Below are 27,045 nucleotides of genomic sequence, written 5' to 3' on the forward strand. Positions count from 1 at the left end.
CTCGACAACTACTATGATTATTATTATTTGACCATGCTGGTCATTTATGAACATTTGAACATCTTGGCCATGTGCTGTTATAATCTCCATCCGGCACAGCCAGAAGAGGACTGGCCACCCCTCATAGCCTGGTTCCTCTCTAGGTTTCTTCCTAGGTTTTGGCCTCTCTAGGGAGTTTTTCCTAGCCACCGTGCTTCTACACCTGCATTGCTTGATGTTTGGGGTTTTAGGCTGGGTTTCTGTACAGCACTTTGAGATATCAGCTGATGTAAGAAGGGCTATATAAATACATTTGATTTGATTTGATAATTTAAGACTCTAGGTTTCAGGAATTGGCAGTTACAGATTTATTTTAAATGCGCTTCCTGCTCCAACTTCACTGACCCCCTACCCAACCTTAGGTCTACATCAGCACCACCTTGTCAGAAAATCCTAAGGACAGCCCTGGAACATTTAAACACATTTCCAGTTAGCTACTGAAGAGCAGCCAATTGCCAAGTACCCATAACTGTCTTGCCTACCATTCCAAAATCATTATTAGGCTACAAAAAGGTGCATTTGCCACCCAAGTCATTGACTGACTGTTCTCTCTGCAACTGCACGGCAAGCGGTACTGGAGCGCCAAGTATGGGACCAAAAGGCTCCTGAACAGCTTCTACCCCCAAGCCATATGACTGCTGAACAGTTAATCAAATGGCTGCCTGGACTATTTGCATTGACCCCCTTTTATTTGTACTGACTCTCTTCAACTGGCTCTATACACACTCACTGGACTCTATCCACACACTCACACATACTACACTGACACTCCAACACACACATACTGTACATACACACACACACACACACACACACAATATATATATGCTCACACACAAAAAACACACACACACACACACACTTATTGACGACACACACACACAAACACACACAGACACACACACACATTATTTCACACTCTTTCACACTCTTCACATACGCTGCTGCTACTCTGTTTCTGATCTGTCCTGATTGCCTAGTAACTATTTCCCCTTCCTACATGTACAGCTGATGTCGGAAGTTTACATACATTTAGGTTAGAATCATTAAAACTAGTTTTTTAACCCCTCCACAAATGTCTTGTTAACAAACTATAGTTTTGGCAAGTTGGTTAGGACATCTACCTTGTGCATGACACAAGTAATTTTTCCAACAATCGTTTACAGACAGATTATTTCACTTATAATTCACTGTATCACAATTCCAGTAGGTCAGAAGTTTACATACACTAAATTGACTGTGCCTTTAAACAGCTTGTAAAATTCCAGATAATGATGTCATGGTTTTAGAAGCTTCTGATAGGCTAATTGACATAATTTGAGTCAATTGGAGGTGTACAGTCATGGCCAAACGTTTTGAGAATGACACCAATATTAATTTTCACAAAGTCTGCTGCCTCAGTTTGTATGATGGCAATTTGCCTATACTCCAGAATGTTATGAAGTGTGATCAGATGAATTGCAATTAATTGCAAAGTCCCTTTTTGCCATGCAAATGAACTGAATCCCCAAAAAACATTTCCACTGCATTTCAGCCCTGCCACAAAAGGACCATCTGACATCATGTCAGTGATTCTCTCGTTAACACAGGTGTGAGTGTTGACGAGGACAAGGCTGGAGATCACTCTGTCATGCTGATTGAGTTCGAATAACAGACTGGAAGCTTCAAAAGGAGGGTGGTGCTTGGAATCATTGTTCTTCCTCTGTCACCCATGGTTACCTGCCATCATTGCTTTGCACAAAAAGGGCTTCACAGGCAAGGATATTGCTGACAGTAAGATTGCACATAAATCAACTATTTATCTTATCATCAAGAACTTCAAGGAGAGCGGTTCAATTGTTGTGAAGAAGGCTTCAGGGCGCCCAAGAAAGTCCAGCAAGTGCCAGGACCATCTTGTGGTCAATCCTCACGAGGCGGGTGGACAAACAAAAACCCACAAATTCTGACAAACTCCAAGCATTGATTATGCAAGAATGGGCTGCCATCAGTCAGGATGTGGCCCAGATTTTAATTGACAGCATGCCAGGGCGGATTGCAGATGTCTTGAAAAAGAAGGGTCAACCCTGCAAATATTAACTCTTTGCATCAACTTCATGTAATTGTCAATAAAAGCCTTTGACACTTGTGAAATGCTTGTAATTATACTTCAGTATTAAATAGTAACATCTGACAAAAAATATTTAAAGACACTGAGACTTAGTGAAAATTAATATTTGTGTCATTCTCAAAACTTTTGACCACGACAGTACATGTGGATGTATTTAAAGGCCTACCTTCAAACTCAGTGCCTCTTTGCTTGACGGGAAAAATCAAAAGAAATCAGCCAGAAATTGTAGACCTCCACAAGTCTGGTTCATCCTTGGTAGCAATTTCCAAACGCCTGAATGTACCACATTCATCTGTACAGACAATAGTACGCAAGTATAAACACCATGGGACCACGCAGCCGTCATATCGCTTAGGATGGAGACGTGCTCTGTCTCCTAGAAATGAACGTACTTTGGTGTGAAAAGTGCGACTTAATCCCAGAACAACAGCAAAGGACCTTGTGAAGATGCTGGAGGAAACAGGTACAAAAGTATCTATATCCACAGTAAAATGAGTCCTATATTGACATAACTTGAAAGGGCGCTCAGCAAGGAAGAAGCCACTGCTCCAAAACCGCCATAGAAAAGCCAGACTACCGTTTGCAACTGCACATGGGGAAAAAGATTGTACTTTTTGGAGAAATGCCCTCTGGTCTGATGAAACAAAAATAGAACTGTTTGGCCATAATGACCATCCTTATGTTTGGAGGGAAAAGGGGGACGCTTGCAAGCCGAAGAACACCATCCCAACCGTGAAGCACGGGGGTGGCAGCATCATGTTGTGGGGCTGCTTTGCTGCAGGAGGGACTGGTGCACTTCACAAAAGAGATGTCATCATGAAGCAGGAAAATGATGTGTATATATTGAAGCAACATCTCAAGACATCAGTCAGGAAGTTAAAGCTTGAACGCAAATGGGCCTTCCAAATGGACAATGACCCCAAGCATACTTCCAAAGTTGTGGCAAAATGGCTTAAGGACAAAGTCAAGGTATTGGAGTGGCCATCACAAAGCCCTGACCTCAATCATATAGAACATTCGTGGGCAGAACTGAAAAAGCGTGTGCAAGCAAGGAGGCATACAAACCTTACTCAGTTACACCAGCTCTGTCAGGAGGAATGGGACAAAATTCACCCAACTTATTGTGGGAAGTTTGTGGAAGGCTACCCGAAACGTTTGACCCAAGTTAAACAATTTAAAGGCAATGCTACCAAATACTAATTAAGTGTATGTAAACTTCTGGCCCACTGGGAATGTGATGACAGAAATAAAATATTAAATAAATCATTCTCTCTACTATCATTCTGACAATTCACATTCTTAAAAAAAAGTGGTGATCCTAACTGACCTAAAACAGGGAATTTTTACTAGGATTAAATGTCAGGAATATAAAAACTGAGTTAAAATGTATTTGGCTAAGGTGTATGTAAACTTCCGACTTCAACTGTACATATTACCACAACTACTTCGTACCCCGGCACATTGACTCGGTACCGGTACTCCTTGCATATAGCCTTGTTATTGTTATATTATTGTGTTACTATTTCCTTTTTTAAATTTAGCAAATGTTTACTTTTTAACTTAAAAGTGCTCGTAAGTAAGCATTTCACGGTAAAGTCTACACCTGTTGTATTCTAAACATGTGACAAATCAAATTTGATTAGCGCGGTGTGGGTGTCGCACACGTGCCGTCATGGGGTCCGGGGCCCGGGGTGTCACCAGTTACGTAATCTGATTACATTCAGTTACTTTAACATCAATTGTCCCTTAAGAGGTATTAGAAGAAGACAAACATTTATGTTACCAATTGAACCACATCTATTGCAAGATAAATCAATGTTAAAGTCTACATAGCTGGCCATATATGGATGTTAAACTTTACTTTAGTGGTTGGTTATGTATGCATCTTCTAACCCATCGCTTTATACTACATATAATAACATGATTAAATGATATCTTCCCATTAAAAACCAAAGTCTATCAGAATTCCATAACAGCGCAAACTGGCTCTAACCAGAATAGAAAGAGGAGCGGGAGGCCCCGGTGCACAACTGGGCAAGAGGACAAGTACATTAGAGGTTCTAGTTTGAGAAACAGATGCCTCACAAGTCGTCAACTGGCAGCTTCATGTACCGCAAAAAGCCAGTTTCAACGTCAACAGTGAAGAGGCGACTTCAGGATGCTGGCCTTCTAGGCAGAGTTGCAAAGAAAAAGCCATATCTCAGACTGGCCAATAAAAATAAAAGATTAAGAGTGGCAAAAGAACACAGACACTGGACAGAGGAACTCTGCCTAGAAGGCCAGCATCCCGGAGTCGCCTCTTCACTGTTGACGTTGAGACTGGTGTTTTGCGGGTACTATTTAATGAAGCTGCCAGTTGAGGACTTGTGAGGCATCTGTTTCTCAAACTAGACATTCTAATGTACTTGTCCTCTTGCTCAGTTGTGCAGCAGGGCCTCCCACTCATCTTTCTATTCTAGTTAGAGCCAGTTTGCTCTGTTCTGTGAAGGGAGTAGTATACAGCGTTGTACGAGATCTTCAGTTTCTTGGCAATTTCTCGCATGGAATACCCTTCATTTCTCAGAACAAGAATAGACTGGCGAGTTTCAGAAGAAAGGTCTTTGTTTCTGGCCATTTTGAGCCTGTAATCGAACCCACAAATGCTGATGCTCCAGATACTCAACTAGTCTAAAGAAGGACAGTTTTATTGTTTCTTTAATCAGAACAACAGTTTTCAGCTGTGCTAACATAATTCCAAAAGGGTTTTCTAATGATCAATTAGCCTTTTAAAATGATAAACTTGGATTAGCTCACACAATGTGCCATTGGAACACAGGAGTGATGGTTGCTGATAATGGGCCTCTGTATGCCTATGTAGATATTCCATAAAAAAATCTGCCGTTTCCAGCTACAATAGTCATTTACAACATTAACAATATCTACACTGTATTTCTGATCAATTTGATGTTATTTTAATGGACAAAAAATGTGTTTGTCTTTCAAAAACAAGGACATTTCTAAGTGACCCCAAACTTTTCAACGATAGTGGTTGAATTCAAGAAGTTTAACCTGCCTATCAATCATTGTTTTTGAAACCAGTGGACAGTGTGCGGATCCAAGCCTATGGAATAAAAGTTGGGCTTTTATTGCTCAATAAAATTTATTGAGCAATAAAATACACATTTAGATTTGTGAACAGCCATCCACAATAACCACAATCCGTAAGGTGCAAATAGCTTAACGAGAGAGCAGCAGTGTGATTCACATCAATGATCTATGTAGATATCAATAATAAGTGATATCCATATCACTGTAGACTACAACACTGTTGTCATCCTTACCTCCAAGTGTTTATTCAAGTTGGATAATCTTTGGATGCAGACAGCAGTCGCACCATTGGAAGACATAGCTTGGACTGTAGCCTAGAAAAGCCTATTCCTGCTCTTTTCCCGTGATCCATCAAACCCATTTGGTGTGTCATCATAGTGGTCTCTGACTTGTGGTCAGACTCATTCAGGTGGAACAAACTTAAAACTTGCGGCTTTTTTCAGTGCTGATTTGAATGTCATTGAGAAAAAATATTTTTTTTCTCTTAAACATCCTTTCTGAATTTAAAAGTAATCCTTGAAGTAACCATCTAGTTTTTCAAAAGTATCTGTAATCTGACTACAATATTGTTGCTGGTAACGTAATGGATTACATATACCGTTTTTTGTAATCTGTTACTCCCCAAACCTGGCCGCCGCACTGAAGTGGTAGATCTGGTGACGGATTTTATTGACAAAACACTGACCACAGTAGAAACAAGCCCATGTTAATCTGTATATGAACTGGTTATTAATAAGACATTTGAAAAAGAGAATGCAGTATACTGAACATTTTGTGAAATCCTTTGAAAACTACAGCGTCCTTCCAAACACTTCCTTGGACAACTCTCAGTAAAGCATATAGTATAAAGGTCTCCAAGCAAGCCAACAGAAAGAAGACCGATTTCATGATTGAACTGCAGCTAACATTGTCTCATCAATGGCTATTAGATAGAATTTCTGCTGACTGGTATGCCTGAAGCACCGCAGCTAGACACCAATATAAGGCCATGTGTCCAAAGGAATCTCATATTTTCCAATGGTAATGTACTCTACCTATCAGCTCATACTGATGCCACGCAAATAAGTCATAATATCACAGATGGGGCCTCGCAGGGCTTGGAATATTTGAATGTTCAGAATCAGCCAGTGGTTCAGCAGTAAATTATAACCCTGCAGGACCCTGGCCCAGTTTAGATGCCTACAGAGCCCAACATGTCTTCTCTCTCAAATTAGGTCAGGATGAAAAAGACAAAGCACGCAAGCTCCGAGGCCACTTCATACAGCGAAATGAAAGCCCCCTCACACACACACAGACAGACAGACAGACAGACAGACAGACAGACACACACACACACTTCCTGTCAATAACAGTGGGTGTTATTTGGTCTGTGGAGATAAATACTGCTGACTGGTGCTGCTCCGCTTGACTGGGGATGATAAAATGAGCTTGATGGGCTTCACACAAAGAGACGCATGTTTCCTGAATGTGTCACCCTGTCTCCTCAAAGCTTTTTATAACACAATACACTGTGCTGACATCATCTATTCCTCCCTATGACAAGTTTGGTAGAGACTTCCCAAAAATCTTTTAGGATGTAGATGAGGCAGAGAAAATGCACACCAGCATCTTGTGTAATGTCATTTGTACAGAATAGTTTCTCAGATCAAAAGAGACAGTGTGCGAGCAGAGGTTAGAGCATAGTGCTTGCTCTCCAGACTGACGCTGTGTAGCAACTCTGTGGCTTCATCTTTACTTTACCACAGTCTGACAACAGCAACACAGTTAGCAGCAGTGCCTTCAGCAGCTAACGACATAGTTGTTTCTCCACAGCAGCTAAAAATAACATGAAAAGCATTCTTTAGACAAATCCAGCAAGATAGATTACACCTTCGGGCTAGTTGAAAGGTGGAGGATTTTGTTTCTAGATAACGTCCTACAATGTGCGCTTTAACAGCTCACCACTATATCACATTTGTTGGGACTTTTATTTTCTCCTTACAGTTCCTCCAAAAATATGAGATATTGAGCAAATTATTTCATAAGCTCTATTTCGCAATCTCTTTATGACAACTTTAAGGCCTACATACTGTGTGAGATAATGGAGGCCGCTCACACCGCGCGTGTGTGTGTGTGTGTGTTTATCACCCTTTACCTTAATGTATGCTGATAGTCTTTTCGCTTCTTGGGCTGTGCTTTCCAGTGCTCTTGAGTCTATATAACGTGCAGTGGTGCCGTTTAAGATGAGGGAGGATGATTACAGAATATTGGATGACTGTCATTCATATTCCATTCACCCAGCTCAATGTAACATCGATAGGTTCAGGCTACTACATGATACTTGTCACGGCTGTTGTCGGTGAATGAGGACCAAAACGCAGCAGGTACGTGAATGCTCATCTTGATTTTTAATTATCTTTCAAAACGAACATACAAAATAACAAAAACACGAACGATCAACAAAAACAGTCTGGTAAGGCACAAGGCGAAACACAGAACAATCACCCACAAATCACACATACAAACACACCCTAATATATGGAACTCTCAATCAAAGGCAGATAGACAACACCTGCCTTCAACTGAGAGTCCCAACCCCAATCAACCAAACATAGAAACACACAACCTAGACTAACCATAGAATACTAAACATAAACCAAAACCCGGAATTATTAAATCAAACACCCTTTACACAAAACACACCACCCCGAACCACAGAAAACAAATACCCCCTGCCACGCCCTGACCAAACTACAAAACAATTAACCTTATATACTGGCCAGGACGTGACAGTACCCCCCTTAAAGGTGCTACCCCAGAAGCACCTTAACAAAAAAATAACCCCAAGCAACACCAACAAAAAGTCCCCTTTTCTAAAGGGAGGGAAGGGAGGGTGGCTGCCGTCAACGACGGCACTGTGCTACACCCCCCTCCCCAACCCACCTATTTCTGGAGGTGGCTCTGGCTCCGGCCGTTCCAGGCTGTCGGGCCACTCTGGCTTCGCCCGGGGGGCAGTCGGGGCAGTCTGGCAATTCGGGAGAGTCGGGGCAGTCTGGCAATTCGGGAGAGTCTGGGCAGTCTGGCAATTCGGGACAGTCTGGGCAGTCTGGCAATTCGGGACAGTCTGGGCAGTCTGGCAATTCGGGACAGTCTGGGCAGTCTGGCAATTCGGGACAGTCTGGGCAGTCTGGCAATTCGGGACAGTCTGGCAATTCGGGACAGTCTGGGCAGTCTGGCAATTCGGGACAGTCTGGGCAGTCTGGCAATTCGGGACAGTCTGGGCAGTCTGGCCACTCCGGCAGTTCAGGGCAGTCTGGCCACTCCGGCAGTTCAGGGCAGTCTGGCCACTCCGGCAGTTCAGGGCAGTCTGGCCACTCCGGCAGTTCAGGGCAGTCTGGCCACTCCGGCAGTTCAGGGCAGTCTGGCCACTCCGGCAGTTCAGGGCAGTCTGGCCACTCCGGCAGTTCAGGGCAGTCTGGCAATTCGGGAGAGTCGGGGCAGTCTGGCAATTCGGGAGAGTCTGGGCAGTCTGGCAATTCGGGACAGTCTGGGCAGTCTGGCAATTCGGGACAGTCTGGGCAGTCTGGCAATTCGGGACAGTCTGGGCAGTCTGGCAATTCGGGACAGTCTGGGCAGTCTGGCAATTCGGGACAGTCTGGGCAGTCTGGCAATTCGGGACAGTCTGGGCAGTCTGGCAATTCGGGACAGTCTGGCAATTCGGGACAGTCTGGGCAGTCTGGCAATTCGGGACAGTCTGGGCAGTCTGGCAATTCGGGACAGTCTGGGCAGTCTGGCCACTCCGGCAGTTCAGGGCAGTCTGGCCACTCCGGCAGTTCAGGGCAGTCTGGCCACTCCGGCAGTTCAGGGCAGTCTGGCCACTCCGGCAGTTCAGGGCAGTCTGGCCACTCCGGCAGTTCAGGGCAGTCTGGCCACTCCGGCAGTTCAGGGCAGTCTGGCCACTCCGGCAGTTCAGGGCAGTCTGGCCACTCCGGCAGTTCAGGGCAGTCTGGCCACTCCGGCAGTTCAGCGCAGTCTGGCCACTCCGGCAGTTCAGCGCAGTCTGGCCACTCCGGCAGTTCAGCGCAGTCTGGCCACTCCGGCAGTTCAGCGCAGTCTGGCCACTCCGGCAGTTCAGCGCAGTCTGACCACTCCGGCAGTTCAGCGCAGTCTGACCTCTCTGGCGACTGTTGACTGGCGGGCAGCTCTGACGACTGTTGACTGGCGGGCAGCTCTGACGACTGTTGACTGGCGGGCAGCTCTGACGACTGCCGCTCGACTGTTGACTGGCGGGCAGCTCTGACGATGACTGTTGACTGGCGGGCAGCTCTGACGATGACTGTTGACTGGCGGGCAGCTCTGACGATGACTGTTGACTGGCGGGCAGCTCTGACGATGACTGTTGACTGGCGGGCAGCTCTGACGATGACTGTTGACTGGCGGGCAGCTCTGACGATGACTGTTGACTGGCGGGCAGCTCTGACGATGACTGTTGACTGGCGGGCAGCTCTGATGAAGACTGTTGACTGGCGGGCAGCTCTGATGAAGACTGTTGACTGGCGAGGCTGGGTTGACGCACTTGTAGCCTGGTGCGTGGTGCTGGTACTGGGATTACCAGATTATGTACACGCACCTCCAGGCTAGTGCGGGGAGCGGGAACAGGACGAGTCGGACTGGGTTGACGCACTTCCGGGTCCGCACGAGAGACAGGAGCTGGAAACCCAGGGCTATGGAGGCGCACAGCCGGTCTAGATCTTACCTCCTGCACAACCCGCCTTGGCTGGATGGAACTAGTAGCCCTGTACGAGCGGGGTGCTCGTACAGGGCAGACTGGGCTGTGCAGGGGCCTGATGGTAGCCGTGCGTAGAGCGGGAGTTGGGTAGCCTGGTCCTCGGAGGCGTACCGGCGACCAGATGCGCTGCGCAGGCATCCTCCTACCAGGCTGGATGCCCGCTCTAGCACGGCACCTGCGAGGGGCTGGAATAACGCGCACCGGACTGTGCGTGCGTATGGGTGAGATAGTGCGCTCCTCAGCGAAACATAACGCTCTCCACCCCATACGCTCCTCCATATAACCACGAGTAGCTGGCTTCCGGCTCTTCTTACGCCTAGCCAAACTACCCGTGTGCCCCCCCCAAAATTTTCTTGGGGGTGCCTCTCGTGCTTCTCCTTCAGCGCGTACTTGGCCTCGTACCACCGCCTCTCTGCCTTGGCTGCCTCAATTTCCCCCTGCGGGCGTCGATAATCCCCAGCCTGATGCCAGGGTCCGGCCCCGTCCAGAACTTCCTCCCAAGTCCACTTCTCCCGCCAGTCCAACTCGAACTCCGTCTGCTCCTTCCTCTGCTGCTTGGTCCTTTGGTGGTGGGTGATTCTGTCACGGCTGTTGTCGGTGAATGAGGACCAAAACGCAGCAGGTACGTGAATGCTCATCTTGATTTTTAATTATCTTTCAAAACGAACATACAAAATAACAAAAACACGAACGATCAACAAAAACAGTCTGGTAAGGCACAAGGCGAAACACAGAACAATCACCCACAAATCACACATACAAACACACCCTAATATATGGAACTCTCAATCAAAGGCAGATAGACAACACCTGCCTTCAACTGAGAGTCCCAACCCCAATCAACCAAACATAGAAACACACAACCTAGACTAACCATAGAATACTAAACATAAACCAAAACCCGGAATTATTAAATCAAACACCCTTTACACAAAACACACCACCCCGAACCACAGAAAACAAATACCCCCTGCCACGCCCTGACCAAACTACAAAACAATTAACCTTATATACTGGCCAGGACGTGACAATACTTGACTTTTCCTGGTATCCATCATGAGGTTGCTACAATCTAACCTATGAATGAAAGTTTAAAACGTAGGTCCACAGGTTGAAAGAATTTTGAGTAATCAAGGTGACAGACAGACCGACAGTGACACATTCAATACAGCCTCGCACACTCTTGCCTGCATCTAGCTGATCTAGGGTGTAATCATTAGCCCAACAGTTGCAAATGAGAGTTTCTATTGGAAAAATTCTGGTATGTTTATCGCCGTTTCGTTCCTTTTGCTTCCATTTAAGAAAGGTTTTTAACAGAATCGGCGGAATGAATACACCCCTGATCACAAGCAAACATTTCACTTTCATAGCAACCACATAAAGACAGCATGATCACTTTGCTCGTTGTATATATAATTTCTTCTCGCAACAATTTATGCCTTCTCCTTCTCTCACCTTCTCCCTTTGCTTGTGGACTTTAGTGCACAACACATCAGCTGTCTGTGACCAGGCGAAAAAACCTTTCCAAGCCAAAACTTCATATCATGACCGCGAACTGCTACACACAGCCTACATCGTTGTCATGTCATAGTCAACTAGAACTACTAGAACTAACATGTTAGTAAACCCGCTACAATCATGCAGTACTGTGTACAGTCAGAAAGCAGTTTAACAGTTAAACTGGAGGGCCCTGGTGGCAATACATTTATAAAACCAAAAGCTTACCTTGACTTGGAAAAGTTCCAGTGTTGGATAGCAATAGCCAGCTAGTTAACATAGCACCCCTCTCTGTTTGAGTCAGGTGTTTGACTAGGCTGAACTAGCTAGCTGCATAAGCAGTTTAGCAGTTACACAGGCAGGCCCCGATTGCAATAAATTAATCACACCAAAAGCTTACCTTGACTTGGAAGAGTTCCAGTGTTGGATAGCCATAGCTAGCTAGCTAACATAGCACCCCTCTCTGTTTGAGCCGGGTGTTTGACTAGGCTAAACTAGCTATCTGCATTTGCTAGCTAAGTGAAAGTTGTACAAAAATACAACCAAAAATAGCTTTCTCTCTCGCTCGCTTTTCCTTAATTTTGGAATAAATTAATTTGTTCAAAACTGTTCAACTATTGTCTTTCTCTCTCTTTGAGTCAACTACTCACCACATTTGATGCACTGCAGTGCTAATTGTAGCTTATGCATTCAGTACTAGATACATTTTCTGATCCTTTAATTGGGTGGACAACATGCCAGTTCATGCTGCAAGAACTCTGATAGGTTGGAGGACATCCTCCGGAAGTTGTCATAATTACTTTGTAAGTCTATGGAATGGGGTGAGAACCATGTGCCTCCTAGGTGTTGTATTGAAGTCAATGTACCCAGAGGAGGACAGAAGCTAGCTGTCTTCCGGCTACAACACTGTGCTACCCTACAGAGTGCTGCTGAGGCTAGTGTAGACCTTCATTGAAAAACAGTGTATTTTAATCAATTATTTGGTGACGTGAATATATTTAGTATACTTTTATCTAAAAAGGATAACTTTTTTAATGTTGAACTATTATTTATTTTTATGAAATTCACTGAGGATAGTCCTCCCCTTCCTCCTCTGAGGAGCCTCCACGGATAACATGGCCTAAACTATTTATAGAAATGAAAAACTAGTCCAATGTGACCTCAATATCACCCCTTATATTAAAATGCAAATAAATGTATAGAATTTATAAAACATAAATTTAGATCATATAAAACCCCTGAATATGAGTCTCATTGTGATCTTTGCTAAATTGCACAAAACTATGGGTACACAATTCCCATTGGAATGTGCAATGCTAAGAAAATCTGTTTTCCATTTGTTACATATAAGTGAGGACTGTCTTTGTCTAGCTGGCAGTTGTGGTTTGATTGTCAGGGGGATCGAGTACTAAAGCCTGCAAAGGGCCCCATTCTCCCCCCATGTGGTAAAGAGTAGTGTAAGGGGAGTTCAATAGCATTAATCCAACTTAGATAACTACCCCTACCAACACCCATACCAAAATGAAACTGAGATATTTCTGACTCTTCCACCAGGCACTGTGCGATCTCACACCTTCACACTAAAGTAGCTGGCTTCCAATCATTAAAGGCCTTGCACATCATGGTCACTCAAAGTGGACTTCGTTTGTCTAGGTCCTTCTTTTCACAATTGCATTTGTAATCACCTGATTCTTTTACCCACCTGGGGGGGTCCCTTCATATTTTTTCTTTGATCGATCTCTGTCGAGATGATCGATCTTTGTTGAGGTGATTGATCTTTGTCGAGGGAGGAGCTGATTTTTACATATTGTGTATATTTATTTATTTTGAATACATTTCTGTTTGTTGGCAATGCCAATTCTCGGAAAACTTACTTTCATGTTCGCTAGCTGGACAGGAAAACGCTGCTGAGTACTAAACCGTAAACCAGATAACGCGTGTGCTATACACTACACATGGTACTATCTCTATTGATCTTGTCTGCCAATCACGTTATCTGTATCTAAGGTCGTAGACAGCTGGTGACATCTCGAGACAGATCTTCGTCCGACAAACTGCTATCAGGTAATGTATTTTTTATTGATTTGTAATCTAACTATTTAGTTATAGAAATGTGATACCATCCATTCAAGCTGTAAAATGACTCCCAACTTAGAACACAGCAACTATAATAATGTAATGTAGCTAGCTTACTGTGTTCTAAGTTAGATACAGATAACGTGATCGCCAATATCGCAATATTATCTTTGCACTAGGTGGTGGTACCTGCACCAAAACTCCAGTATTGGGGAGCTAGCACTTTTATTTACATTACTGATGACAAAAGAAGTGCAAAGCTATTTAGCTGGAAGCCACACAAGTAAACAAGCTTACAAAAAAAGCAAGGTCTTTTTTGCAAAAACAATGCATGGCCAGAATATTTGCAAAGTTTATCATAGAAAGAATGTAGCCAGCTACATTTCCTAATGTTTTTCTTAATAAAAACCATTTTAGATCTGCATTTAAGCAAGATATTTATTGTGCGTTTTATCTTTTTTCTCTGCGTGAAAAATGCTGAATTCACCGTTAACGTGACTCCTAAGTTTAACTTGCTAGTTATCTAAGTAAGTGGCTGAATTAATAAGCAGATGGGGCATAATATAGTGTTAGCTTTCTGCTATGTTTGAGAAATCTGTACAGCTGCCAATGCTATCTTGATTTTCTTGCGTTTTTTTCTCCTTTCCATTCTCGGCCCACCCCCCTCTTTTCCGAGCAGAGCAGGCAGGCCTGTTGCCCTAGTGACTCCAGACTCCACACAGACACAGCGTGTACACATGCTGAACCAGAGCCAGTACCGTTCTTCCATCAGACAAGCATGCAGCAAAACCTTGTTAATTTGCACAATGTCTTTTGTTCACATTCACTTGTAAATGTCCAAACTCACCAAAAATGGCATTCGGTAGCTCCTTCCAATATACAGTACCAGTCAAAAGTTTGGACACACCTCATTCAAGGGGTTTTCTTTATTTTTACTATTTCCTACATTGTAGATTAATAGTGAAGACATCAAAACTATGAAATAACACATATGGAATCATGTAGTAACCAAAAAAGTGTTAAACAAATCAAAATATATTTTATATTTGAGATTCTTCAAAGTAGCCACCCTTTGCCTTGATGACAGCTTTGCACACTCTTGGCATTCTCTCAACCAGCGTTATGAGGTAGTTACCTCGAATGCATTTCAATTAACAGGTGAGCCTTGTTAAAAGTTGATTTGTGGAATTTCTTTCCTTCTTAATGTGTTTGAGCTAATCAGTTGTGTTGTGACAAGGTAGGGGGATATACAGAAGATAGCCCTCTTTGGTAAAAGACCAAGTCCATATTATGGCAAGAACAGCTCAAATAAGAAAAGGGAAACGACAGTCCATCATTACTTTAAGACATGAAGGTCAGTCAATCAGGAACATAAATGCTTCACAGAGTTCAAGTAACAGACACATCTCAACATCAACTGTTCAGAGGAGACTGTGTGAATCAGGGCTTCATGGTAGAATTGCTTCACAGAAACCACTACTAAAGGACACCAATAAGAAGAAGAGACTTGCTTGGGCCAAGAAACATGAGCAATGGACATTAGACCAGAGGAAATCTGTCCTTTGGTCTGATGAGTCCAAATTTGAGAATTTTGGCTCCAACCGCTGTTTCTTTGTGAGACGCAGAGTAGGTGAACGGATTATGTGTGGTTCCCACTGTGAAGCATGGAGGAGGAGGTATGATGGTGTGGGGTTGCTTTGCTGGTGACACTGTCTGTGATTTATTTAGAATTCAAGGCACACTTAACCAGCATGGCTACCACAGCATTCTGCAGCGATCTGCCATCACATCTGGTTTGCCCTTAGTCTGGATACCGCCCAACCCTAGCTGTGATTTATTTGTTTAATTCTTGTCTCTCACTTTTGTCTCACATGATCTACTCAGCTCTCCTGTATCTGAGAGAAGCAGAAATGAAAGAGAAATCTTTACCGATGTCAATTAGATTGTTGACGATGCATTGATCTTTCTATCGATTTATGACATTCTGGTGAGCAAGGCTTTATGTAGTATTCTAGACAAGCATCAAGTAATGACAGAAGAGAAGCTGCATGTATCTAATTATAGTGTCACACCCTGATCTGTTTCACCTGTCTTGTGATTGTCTCCACCCCCTTCCAGGTGTCGCTTATTTCCCTGGTGTTTATATCCCTGTGTTTCCTGTCTCTCTGTGCCAGTTCGTCTTGTATGTCTTTCAAGTCAACCAGCGTTTTCCCCGTACTCCTGCTTCTATTCTCTTTTGCTAGTCCTCACAGTTTTTGACCCTTGCCTGTTTTCTGGACTCTGTACCCACCTGCCTGACCATTCTGCTTGCCACTCTGTACCTCCTGGACTCTGAACTGTTTTTGACCTTTTGCCTGTCCATGACCATTCTCTTGCCAACCACTTTCGGATTGTTTAATAAATATCAAGACTCAAACCATCTGCATCTGGGTCTCGCCTTGTGCCCTTATATATAGACAAGTTGACTAACAAATAGCTTACCACATGTCAGAAAATATAAGCATATGAATAGCTAAATGAGTCTTAAAAACACATTTTCCTGCATTCTTTCCGCCGTCCCTGAACAACGTGCACAGGTACCCTACATGAGCCTTTTGAAGTAGCCTAATTGTTTGACAATCAGATGAAAACATCAGGTAAACAACAAATCTTTACTATTAGGTCCATAGAGATCCTATTAAATTAATAGGGATTCTATATGTCTTTCAATGATTAAGCCCATAACAAAATAAAGCGTGTGCACACATGAGGTCCCCATACCGGGAACAAATTAAATCTACTTTCACCCCTGGTTTCTATGCAAAGTATATGATTGAATGTTTCTTTAAACCTGCAGCTAGTTACTTAGAATGAGACATATAATCATGCCAAAACATGATTTGTAAATGTTATTCACTGACAGAGAGATAGCTAATGAAAGACAAATTGTCATTTACAGTATCTGGCTAGGCTAGTCAAACTGTAACATTGGCTAGCTTTCAATAAATTGGCTAAATGGTCAACAGAGTTATCTCTTCATACAATCAGGACAAATCGTATTGCATGCTGCATATTTCAAGTGTACTCAAAAACAGATATTTATCTTATTTAAGTCTTTGGGAGCTAACTATATCTGTCCTCTTCATCAGACAGCAGCTCGCATTTTCACAAGAGGCTGTGTTTACATCAGAAGTGGTATGTACGGGAGTTCTGATTGGTTCCAAGTTAAGCAGTTTGGCAAATTTTCCTGAGCAGACAGTTTTGAAATATACTTATTTTGAGCAAATTTGCACGAATTGAAGGTGCCAATAAAATGCCATATTCATCATAAGAGTGTTTTACTGTCATATAAAAAAATAAAAATAAGCTCCTCCCTCGACGGGGATCAATCAACTTCACGTTTTTTGGCTTCAGCCTACCACCTAACAGACACACAGGGAAAATGTGTGTTTTCATCTTCAAGTAGCATTGCGAGAAGGAGAAACTGAGCTGAATAATTTGGTACACCGTTTAGATTGAGCACATCTAAGCGAAGTACTGTATACAGTGGCTTGCGAAAGTATTCACCCCCTTGGCATTTTTCCTATTTTGTTGCCTTACAGCCTGGAATTAAATGTGATTTTTTGGGGGGTTTGTATCATTTGATTTACACTACATGCCTACCAACTTGAAGATGCTAAATATTTTTTTATTGTAAAACAAACAAGAAATAAGACCAAAAAAAAGAACTTGAGCGTGCATTACTATTCCCCCCCCCCCCCCAAAGTCAATAGTTTGTAGAGCCACCTTTTGCAGAAATTACAGCTGCAAGTCTCTTGGGGTATGTCTCTATAAGCTTGGCACATCTAGCCACTGGGATTTTTGCCCATTCTTCAAGGCAAAACTGCTCCAGCTCCTTCAAGTTGGATGGGTTCTGCTGGTGTACAGCAATTTTTAAGTCATAACACAGATTCTCAATTGGATTGAGGTTTGGGCTTTGACTAGGCCATTCCAAGACATTAAAATGTTTCCCCTTAAACCCCTCCAGTGTTGCTTTAGCAGTATGCTTAGGGTCATTGTCCTGCTGGAAAGTGAACCTCCATCCCAGTCTCAAATCTCTGGAAGACAAACATGTTTCCCTCAAAAATGTCCCTGTATTTAGCGCCATCCATCATTCCTTTAATTCTGACCAGTTTCCAAGTCCCTGCCGATGAAAAACATCCTCACAGCATGATGCTGCCATCACCATGCTTCACTGTGGGGATGGCGTTCTCGGGGTGATGAGAGGTGGTGGGTTTGCGCCAGACATAGCGTTTTCCTAGATGGCCAAAAAGCAAAATTTTTGTCTCATCTGACCAGAGTACCTTCTTCCATATGTTTGGTGAGTCTCCCACATGCCTTTTGGCGAACACCAAACGTGTTTGCTTATTTTTTTCTTTAAGCAATGGCTTTTTTCTGGCCACTTTTCCGTAAAGCCCAGCTCTGTGGACTGTACAGCTTAAAGTGGTCCTATGACAAGATACTCAAATCTCCGCTGTGGAGCTTTGCAGCTCCTTCAGGGTTATCTTTGGTCTCTTTGTTGCCTCTCTGATTAATGCCCTCCTTGCCTGGTCAGTGAGTTTTGGTGGGCGGCACTCTCTTGGCAGGTTTGTTGTGGTGCTATATTCTTTCAATTTTTTAACAATGGATTTAATGGCGTTCCATGGGATGTTAGAAGTTCCTGATAGTTTTTTATAACCCAACCCTGATCTGTACTTCTGCCCAACTTTGTCCTTGACCTGTTTGGAGAGCACCTTGGTCTTCATGGTGCCGCTTGCTTAGTGGTGTTGCAGACTGTGGGGCCTTTCAGAACAGGTGTATATATACTGAGATCATGTGGCAGATCATGTGACACTTAGATTGCACACAGGTGGACTTTATTTAACTAATTATGTGACTTCTGAAGGTAATTAGTTGCACCAGATCTTACTTAGGGGCTTCATAGCAAAGGGGGTGAATATATGTGCACGCAACACTTTCCGTTTTTTTATTTTTTATTATTTTAAACAAGTTTTTTTTCTTCATTTCACTTCACCAATTTTGACTATTTTGTGTATGTCCATTACATGAAATCCAAATAAAATCAATTTAAATTACAGGTTGTAATGCAACAAAATAGGAAAAATGCCAAGGGGGATGAATACTTTTGCAAGGCACTGTATACTTTGTCATGATGATATAAATGGATGGATGTGTTCTAGACAGGTATGCACATACCATCTATTGGCTGATTTGGTGATCTAAAGTGCAGGCAATTGTTTTAAAAGCGTTATGAAATGTTATAGTGTGTTATCCCCTATCTACTATTACGAGAACCATGTAGCTATGATGCGCTCCTACACAATTTCCTGATTTCGCAGACGGACCACATGGAATTTAAATCATGGGGGAAACAATTATTTTACCCACTGATAGAACATAGGCTTTCACCAAATTGACAGGAGTTTCATGATTTTTATTTCTGGGGTTGGATTATCCCTTCAATATCTTCCATCTCTAAGCAAGCTGCATTACTCAATAGGTCTTTACCTTGAGCCAAAACACAGTCTAACAGTTAGACTCTAACTCCTCTGCGATTGCTTGCCTCAGGAATTCTTCCTTTTTTTCACAATTTTTCCCCGTCTTTTCCCCCGTCGTCAGGCCAAATGAGAATCAGATGTTTTGTGGAGGAAGGAAAGACTCCCACCCATCCTGCGTTGCTGGTGCAGCTGGAGTGTTGGTACATTGTGTGTGTGTGTGTGTGTGTGTGTGTGTGTGTGTGTGTGTGTGTGTGTGTGTGTGTGTGTGTGTGTGTGTGTGTGTGTGTGTGTGTGTGTGTGTGTGTGTGTGTGTGTGTGTGTGTGTGTGTGTGCATGGTGGCAGGAAGGTGAACATTCCACCCTCCTTCCATCATTGGACAGCTGCTAAGGCTGTAGAAAGGGAGAAAAGGGGAGAAACGACGGGCTACAAAACATGCTGGTTGTACACAAGGTTCAGTATAAATCTGCTGGTTTTGAGATTTCCTATCTGTACATAATATGGATAAGTTTGTCTAACATCAAAATAGTTAACTGATTTAAACACATGGAGCTGAACAGCACCTGCTTCAGCCCGACTCATGAAGAGTAACATTTTTCTGAGTTTCACCCATGAGGCTCAGGATTCAGGAAGAGGGGTTTAAAGCTTCCTCTACTGAGCGGCTGCTGCTCTGCTAAAGCTAAGAGTTCTCACATACTCTACTGGTGCAGCTCTACTATTGTCCTGTCAACAGCATGACTCTGCTAAGCAAAGACAAGGCCCCTTTCCACCTCCCAAAATCCCCTGACAACTGTTCAGTTTCCTGCTGGCATTGATGCGCTCAATATTTACCATGACCATTAGCTGGTGAGCTTGCACACAGTTACAGCAGAGAAAACCGAACCTGAGGAGTGGGCCACCTGCCTTCAGAGGCTTTTGGAAACAGTTCTCTACAGTCATGTGAAACTTTCCCTTGTCTTTGAACTACCTGATAGCAGCAGGCAAAAGGCCTTACAAATAGATTTGCTGCACCACTTGGCAATGGTGTAAAGTACTTAAGTAGGTTTTGGGATATCTGCACTTTACTTTACTATTTATATTTTTGACAACTTTGATTTTTACTCCACTATATTCCGAAGAAAAAAAATGTATGTACTTTTTACTCCTTTTACACATTTTCCCTGGCACCCAAAAGTACTCGTTACATTTTGAATGCTTAGCAGGACAGGAATTGTCTAATTCACACACTTATCAAGAGAACATCCCTGAAAGTCAACATATAACTCACATCTCCTTGTCTGCTTTGAATGCTAGAACACTGGCTGAGGCTGTAGGAGAATGTGGGTCGGGATTGAATGGAAGTAGGATGGGGAAGTGCTGCAATCTCATTCCTATGCTTGTCCTCATATTGACTGCATAAATTGATGCACCTGGGAGACTTAAAGCTAATCTAGACCTTGTTAGTTTTTTTGTGCTCCCCCTACATTTTCATAATCTAAATCATTAATTCTCAGTGTGCCGAAACCGGGGTGTTGAAGATTCCGAGAGGAGTTCAATCTGAGATTACCGCTTAAAACAAGAAAGCGAGACTGAAGCTTTCTCTCTCAAGTCTCGGCAGAACTGCTTCAATAAGTGCCCCTTTGTCTCTTACCTAACACGAGGTAAGACAATGAGGGCCACTGCGGACTAAACCATGCAATTACTCAGCCCGATGAGGTTAGAGTGATTGCTCTTCTTTGGGTGCTGAGGTTTCTGCCGTTCCCTTTGGCCTTGTGGGTCGGTAGCTAAACAAGTTGCATGAACAGTACCATATCTATGAAAAATGATTTTATACTGTATTCTGTTTACATTTTTATTGTCTGTTTGAATAACATATTCCTTGGTTCAGCGAGCCAAAGATGACTCTGAGATGTGTAAGTCTGTCTGACTGTGAGAAAACAGTCAGTTTCTTACACAGCCAAGAAGAAAACATTTCATCGACGGGGCTGTAGTGGAGCAGGTTGAGAGCTTCAAGTTCCTTGGTGTCCACATCACCAACAAACTAACATGGTCCAAGCACACAAAGACAGTCGTGACCTATTCCCCCTCAGGAGACTGAAAAAATTTGGCATGGGTCCTCAGATCCTCAAAAGGTTCTACAGCTGCACCATCAAGATCATCCTGACTGGTTGCATCATTGCCTGGTATGGCTGCTCGGCCTCCAACCGCAAGGCACTATAGAGGGTAGTGCGTACAGCTCAGTACATCACTGGGGACAAGCTTCCTGCCATCCAGGACCTCTACAACAGGCGGTGTCAGAGGAAGGCCCTAAAACTCCAGTCACACTAGTCGTAGACTGTTCTCTCTGCTACCTATTGTTATTTTACTGCTGCTCTTGAATTACTTGTTACTTTTATTTATTATTCTTACTCATATAATTTTTTTTAACTGTATTGTTGGTTGGGGACTCGTAAGTAAACATTTCACTGTAAGGTCTAATACCTGTTGTATTCGGCGCATGTGACTAATTGTGACGTTCGTCGTTAGGAGTTGACCAAGGCGCAGCGTGAGTTGGGTTCATCATATTTATTTATAAATGAGAACCAACATAAACAATAAACCGAACGAAACGCTAGGCGTGCAAACACATGCAACACAAAGACAAGATCCCACAACTGACTGTGGGAAAAAGGGCTGCCTAAGTATGATTCCCAATCAGAGACAAGGAATGACAGCTGCCTCTGATTGGAAACCATACTTGGCCAATCAAAGAAAAGAAAAAAACATGGACATACAACACATAGAATGCCCACCCCATGTCACACCCTGACCTAACCAAACAGAGAAAAACGTCTCTCTCAGGTCAGGGCGTGACACTAATACAATTAGATTTTAACAGGGAGGAACACAATAATATTTCATCATTTTGGCCAAATGGAATATAAAAAAAAACAGCTCCCTTAGTAGAGGAGCGACCCTGTTCACTGTTTGGGAAGTGAAACAGGCTTATGTGGAGCAGGACTTCTATTTCATACCTGCTCCAGTGGTTATTCTTGGCTAGTGTTGAAAGTGGGGTGAAACAGCCAGGTGGGAACCCCTTGGCCTGAGCTCACCTATGGGGATACGATAGCTCTGCTACACCCCCACCTCTGGCTCCAACCCTCACACCCATGAGGGGGACGGGATGGGAGAGGGGTGGACCATGGTTTGGATCCCAACAATGCCAGCAGATTTCACCCAGTCAACCAGTCATATGGGATAACAATCCACACAAGAGGTTGTGACACTGTTCATCGCTGCCTCATAAATGAAACACAGTGGACATTAGGGTGTGTTGTTATGGAACCTTGTTGCTCTGTGATGTGTTTCCACCGACACAAAGGCACACGCCCTGGGGTTGTTTGAATGTTATTAATAAACCATTTGCAGCTTACATAAAAAATAGTTTGCTAGAACAGCTCATCAAAACCTCATGCCCTGGTCTATGATCACACCACACACAGACAATAAGACATATATTTACATAAATTGTTATCCAGATGTCTGTGTATATTCCTAATCCTGACTCATGGTGGACAGCATTATTCCCTGAACATCTGATAACAGAAAAGAAACAAAGACAGTCTTCTCTTCCTTTCTCGTCTGTCTCTCTTGGGCACATGTAGACTCACCGAGCCGGCTCTGTTTTTCCCAACAGATGGTTGCCAGATTGGCCAGCTCCTTGTATTTCTCGGCCAGCTGGAGTTTTCCGTTGTTGAGGCGGGGTCGCCTGGCGATGCTCTCGTCGGCCAAGCTCCGGTTGGAGGTCAGCAGGATCTCTCTGTCCACCTGCAGCTCCTGAAACTGGAGGCAAACATGGCATCAGGACCCTGAGGATGTACAGCTCAGCACACACAAAGGAAAGGTTAATTGATTAACTAAAACAATAGCAGACTGTGATGATGGCGTGTCATGTTTAAAATAGTATTCCAGTAATACTGGTGTATCAACCCACTTATAACATCTTGATAAACAGGAGTTTAACGTTGGCATAACAGTTGAAAAGTACTTATTTATTTAGCTATTTAGAGATTGATGTTTCCAAATCTGCCCAACTGAGCCTTCCCAGAATTTATAGTTAATCAAACATTTGTCAAGCAACAACAGATCTTCAAGGCTAACCTCACTCTGCATGAAATGCTCTACACACTGAGATTGAAATGTAGTGAGCTGGAACACTTTGTCTTATTGGGTTTGAGCAGAGAAAGCAACAGCAAGGGGATTAGTCAAAGGGGAAAGTATGAAACTGTGAGAAACAACATAGTCATTGGGGGTTAGAAACACAGGAAGGAACAAGGGTGTATATACAGTACATACATGTTTGACGGCCAGTTACTTAAGAACAAAACTTGTTCCGTGGTGTGAACTTCAGCCAGTAAGTCTATGCTACATATTGAATGTATGAAAAGATGTTCTCAGCCAGGCTAAATAAAGCTGAGGGCACATAATACTAAGAGCAACTCAGCCCGTCTCAAATCTACTTTCATGTGATGGTTAAGTAAAGATGTGTTAAACAGGATAAATAAAAGTTGGTGTTAAAAAAAATACTTATAGGCCACATTCCCAAAACCAATGTGACTTTCCACATCTGGCAAACCGCGGACTGAATTCCTGGTCAAGAGCCTTGCTCATGTTACACATGGACAGCATGGCTACGCTTGTGGCTTTGTCACACTGGGAGCATTCAGTTGATGACTTGGCATGAGTGTCCAATTTTGCTTGCTTCACATATCAGCCCTTTAAAGTAGTTTAAAAACCAAACTCAGGACTAAATTCAGGCTATTGCTTACACTTTCATCAATCTTCATACCACAAGCAAGAGCATTCATATATGCACAGTAATTAATAGTGACAGTTCCGCAGACTAAGGCTTCAATTAAGCAAAAATCAGTTTTGCATTTAAGTAAGCATCCATATATGGCAATAACCCCCAAACTGAAGGACAATTAGAAATTATGCATTGAGAAGTATTCCATTTAAAGGGCCAGCCCCAACGGTCAGGAACTAATGGCGTGTCCAGTGTTTTTTTTACTATGCATCGCTCTGGACCAAATTAGAAAAATGATGAAGAGATTCTGTGGCCTGTTATTGGGGCTCCCTCCATTTTGTTCCCAAAACGACACAAAAGGCTCCTTCAAGATGACTCCAACAGCCACCAGCAACCTTTAGCTATGGAGCTCAGGAGGAATTGAAAAATGTCGTCATGGAAGACATTTGCATATCACAGACAGGACAACAAACCACAAACCCCACTGTTAACTCCAATTGTCTGAGGCCAAAAGAGCATGGAGGTTTTATAAGGATTCACTATTTTCCATCTGTCTCGAGTGAAATTATTTGTTTTTTTAGCTGCCAATTTCACTGTTTAAAACTCAGGATATTGTTAACTCTGGCTGAGCTCACCAAAGCATAGAAGATTAATGATTTATTTATTCAATGAATATGAGATTTTTGCCTCACTTGATATTCTGCTTTAAGACCAAAACACAGTTTAGCTGTATCCATGTGGAAAGCCTCCACTTGAAATTAATTTGCTTACAGGAATGTGAGAATTTATGTTCATTGCATCATTTCTACAATCAAATACACAACAAAGTTGGTCTGTTGAAAGTGATTGAGACTGAGAAATAGCCAAGGAGGAAAAGCTTCTCAGTGACATCAGAAAGTGGGGTAAGTTACTGAGTCACAGTCGCTAATAGTGATCTTTGTCACTGATGCAGTGGGGGTGCATTGAGTTTTCTTGAAGCTTGAATTATGGATTTGAAATGCTCAGTCAAATCAAATCAAATGTTATTGGTCGCATACACATATTTAGCAGGTGTTCTTCCGGGTGCTGAAAAATGCTTATGTTCCTAGCTCCAAAAGTGTAGTTACATCTAACAATACAAAACACGCAAATCTAAAGTAAAATAATGGAATTAAGAAATATACAAATATTAGGATGAGCAATATCAGAGTCCAGAATATAAAGATATATGTATATGATGGGATATATAGACATTATGGACAGTACATGTCATATACAGTGCCTCCAGAAAGTATTAAGACCCCTTGACTTTTTCCACATTTTGTTACGTTACAGCCTTATGCTAAAAATGATTAAATAGTTTTTTCTACACACAATACCCAATAATGACAAAGCAAAAATAGTTTTTGGACATTTTTGCAAATGTATTACAAATAAAAAAAAATGGAAATATCACATTTACATAAGTGTTCAGATTCTCTACTCAGTACTTTGTTGAACCACCTTTGGCAGCAATTACAGCGTCGAGTCTTCTTGGGTATGACGCTACAAGCTTGGCACAACTGTATTTGGGGAGGTTCTCCCATTCTTCTCTGCAGATCCTCTCAAGCTCTGTCAGGTTGCATGGGGAGCGTTGCTGCACAGCTATTTTCAGGTCCCTCCAAAGATGTTTGAACGGGTTCAAGTCCGGGCTGGGCCACTCAAGGACATTCAGAGACTTGTCCGAAAAACACTCCTGCAGTGTCTTGGCTGTGTGCTTAGGGTCATTGTCCTGTTGGAAGGTGAAACTTGGCACCAGTCTGAGGAACTGAGTGCTCTGGAGCATGTTTTCATCAAGGATCTCTCTGTACTTAGCTCTGTTCATCTTTGCCTCGATCTTGACTAGTCCCCCAGTCTCTTAGGCTGAAAAACATGCCCACAGCATGACGCTGCCACCACCGTGTTTCACCGTAGGGGTGGTGCCAGGTTTCCTCCAGACGTGACGCTTGGCATTCAGGCCAAAGACTTCAATCTTGGATTCCTCAGACTAGACAATCTTGTTTCAAATGGTCTGAGAGTCTTTAGGTGCCTTTTGGCAAACTCCAAGCGGGCTGTCATGTACCTTTTACAGAGGAGTGTCTGTCTACTCTACCACCAAGGCCTGATTGGTGGAGTGCTGCAGAGATGGTTGTCCTTCTGGAAGTTTCTCCCATCTCCACAGAGGATCTTTAGAGCTCTGTCAGAGTAACCATCGGATACTTGGTCACCTCCCTGACCAAGGCCCTTCTCCCCAGATTGCTCAGTTTGGCCTGGCGGCCAGGAAGAGTGTTGGTGGTTCCAAACGTCTTCCTTTTGCGAAAGATAGAGGCCACTGTGTTCTTGGGGACCTTCAATGGTGCAGACATTTTTTGGTACCCTTCCCCAGATCTGTGCCTCGACACAATCCTGTCTCGGAGCTCTCAGACAATTCCTTCGACCTCATGGCTTGGTTTTTGCTCTGACATGCACTGTCAACTGTGCGACTTTATACAGACAGATGTGTGCCTTTCCAAATCATGTACAATCAATTGAATTTACCACAGGTGGACGCAAATCAAGTTGTAGAAACATCTCAAGGATAATGCAACCCCTATTACGAGCCTGTTCAACCTCTCTTTCGTATTGTCTGAGATCCCTAAAGATTGGAAAGCTGCTGCGGTCATCCCCCTCTTCAAAGGGGGAGACACTCTAGACCCAAACTGTTACAGACTGTCACGTCCTGGCCAGTATAAGGTTAATTGTTTTTGTAGTTTGGTCAGGACGTGGCAGAGGGTATTTGTTTTATGTGGTTCGGGGTGGTGTGTTTGTGGAAAGGGTGTTTGATTTAGTATTTCCGGGTTTTTGGTTGATGGTCTATGTGTTTGTATTCTATGGTTAGTCTGGTGTGTGTGTTTCTATGTTTGGTTAATTGGGGTTGGGACTCTCAGTTGAAGGCAGGTGTTGTCTATCTGCCTTTGATTGAGAGTCCCATATATTAGGGTGTGTTTGTGTGTGTGATTTGGGGGTGATTGTTCTGTGTGTAAGCCGTATGCTTTACCAGACTGTTTGTAGTTGTTCGTTTCGTTTTTGTTATTTTGTATGTTCATTTTTGTAGTTAATAAAAATCAAGATGAGCATACACGTACCTGCTGCGTATTGGTCCTCCTTCACCGACAACAACCGTGACACAGACTTATACCCATCCTGCCCTGCCTT

The 27,045-nt window shown here is 43.2% G+C and overlaps 1 protein-coding gene across 1 annotated transcript in view; it reads right to left on the reverse strand.

Moving 5' to 3' along the window:
* The window catches only part of LOC106567677 (vacuolar protein sorting-associated protein 37D), a 62,694-nt gene that overhangs the window by 22,251 nt on the left and 13,398 nt on the right, over positions 1–27,045 (reverse strand). Inside the window, exon 2 of the mRNA XM_014137240.2 lies at positions 22,718–22,889. Coding sequence (XP_013992715.1) covers positions 22,718–22,889 — 172 coding nt within the window. The remainder of the gene's footprint in view (positions 1–22,717; positions 22,890–27,045) is intronic.

This window comes from Salmo salar, chromosome ssa13 (genome assembly GCF_905237065.1).
Source record: "Salmo salar chromosome ssa13, Ssal_v3.1, whole genome shotgun sequence".
NCBI classification, from domain to species: domain Eukaryota; kingdom Metazoa; phylum Chordata; class Actinopteri; order Salmoniformes; family Salmonidae; genus Salmo; species Salmo salar.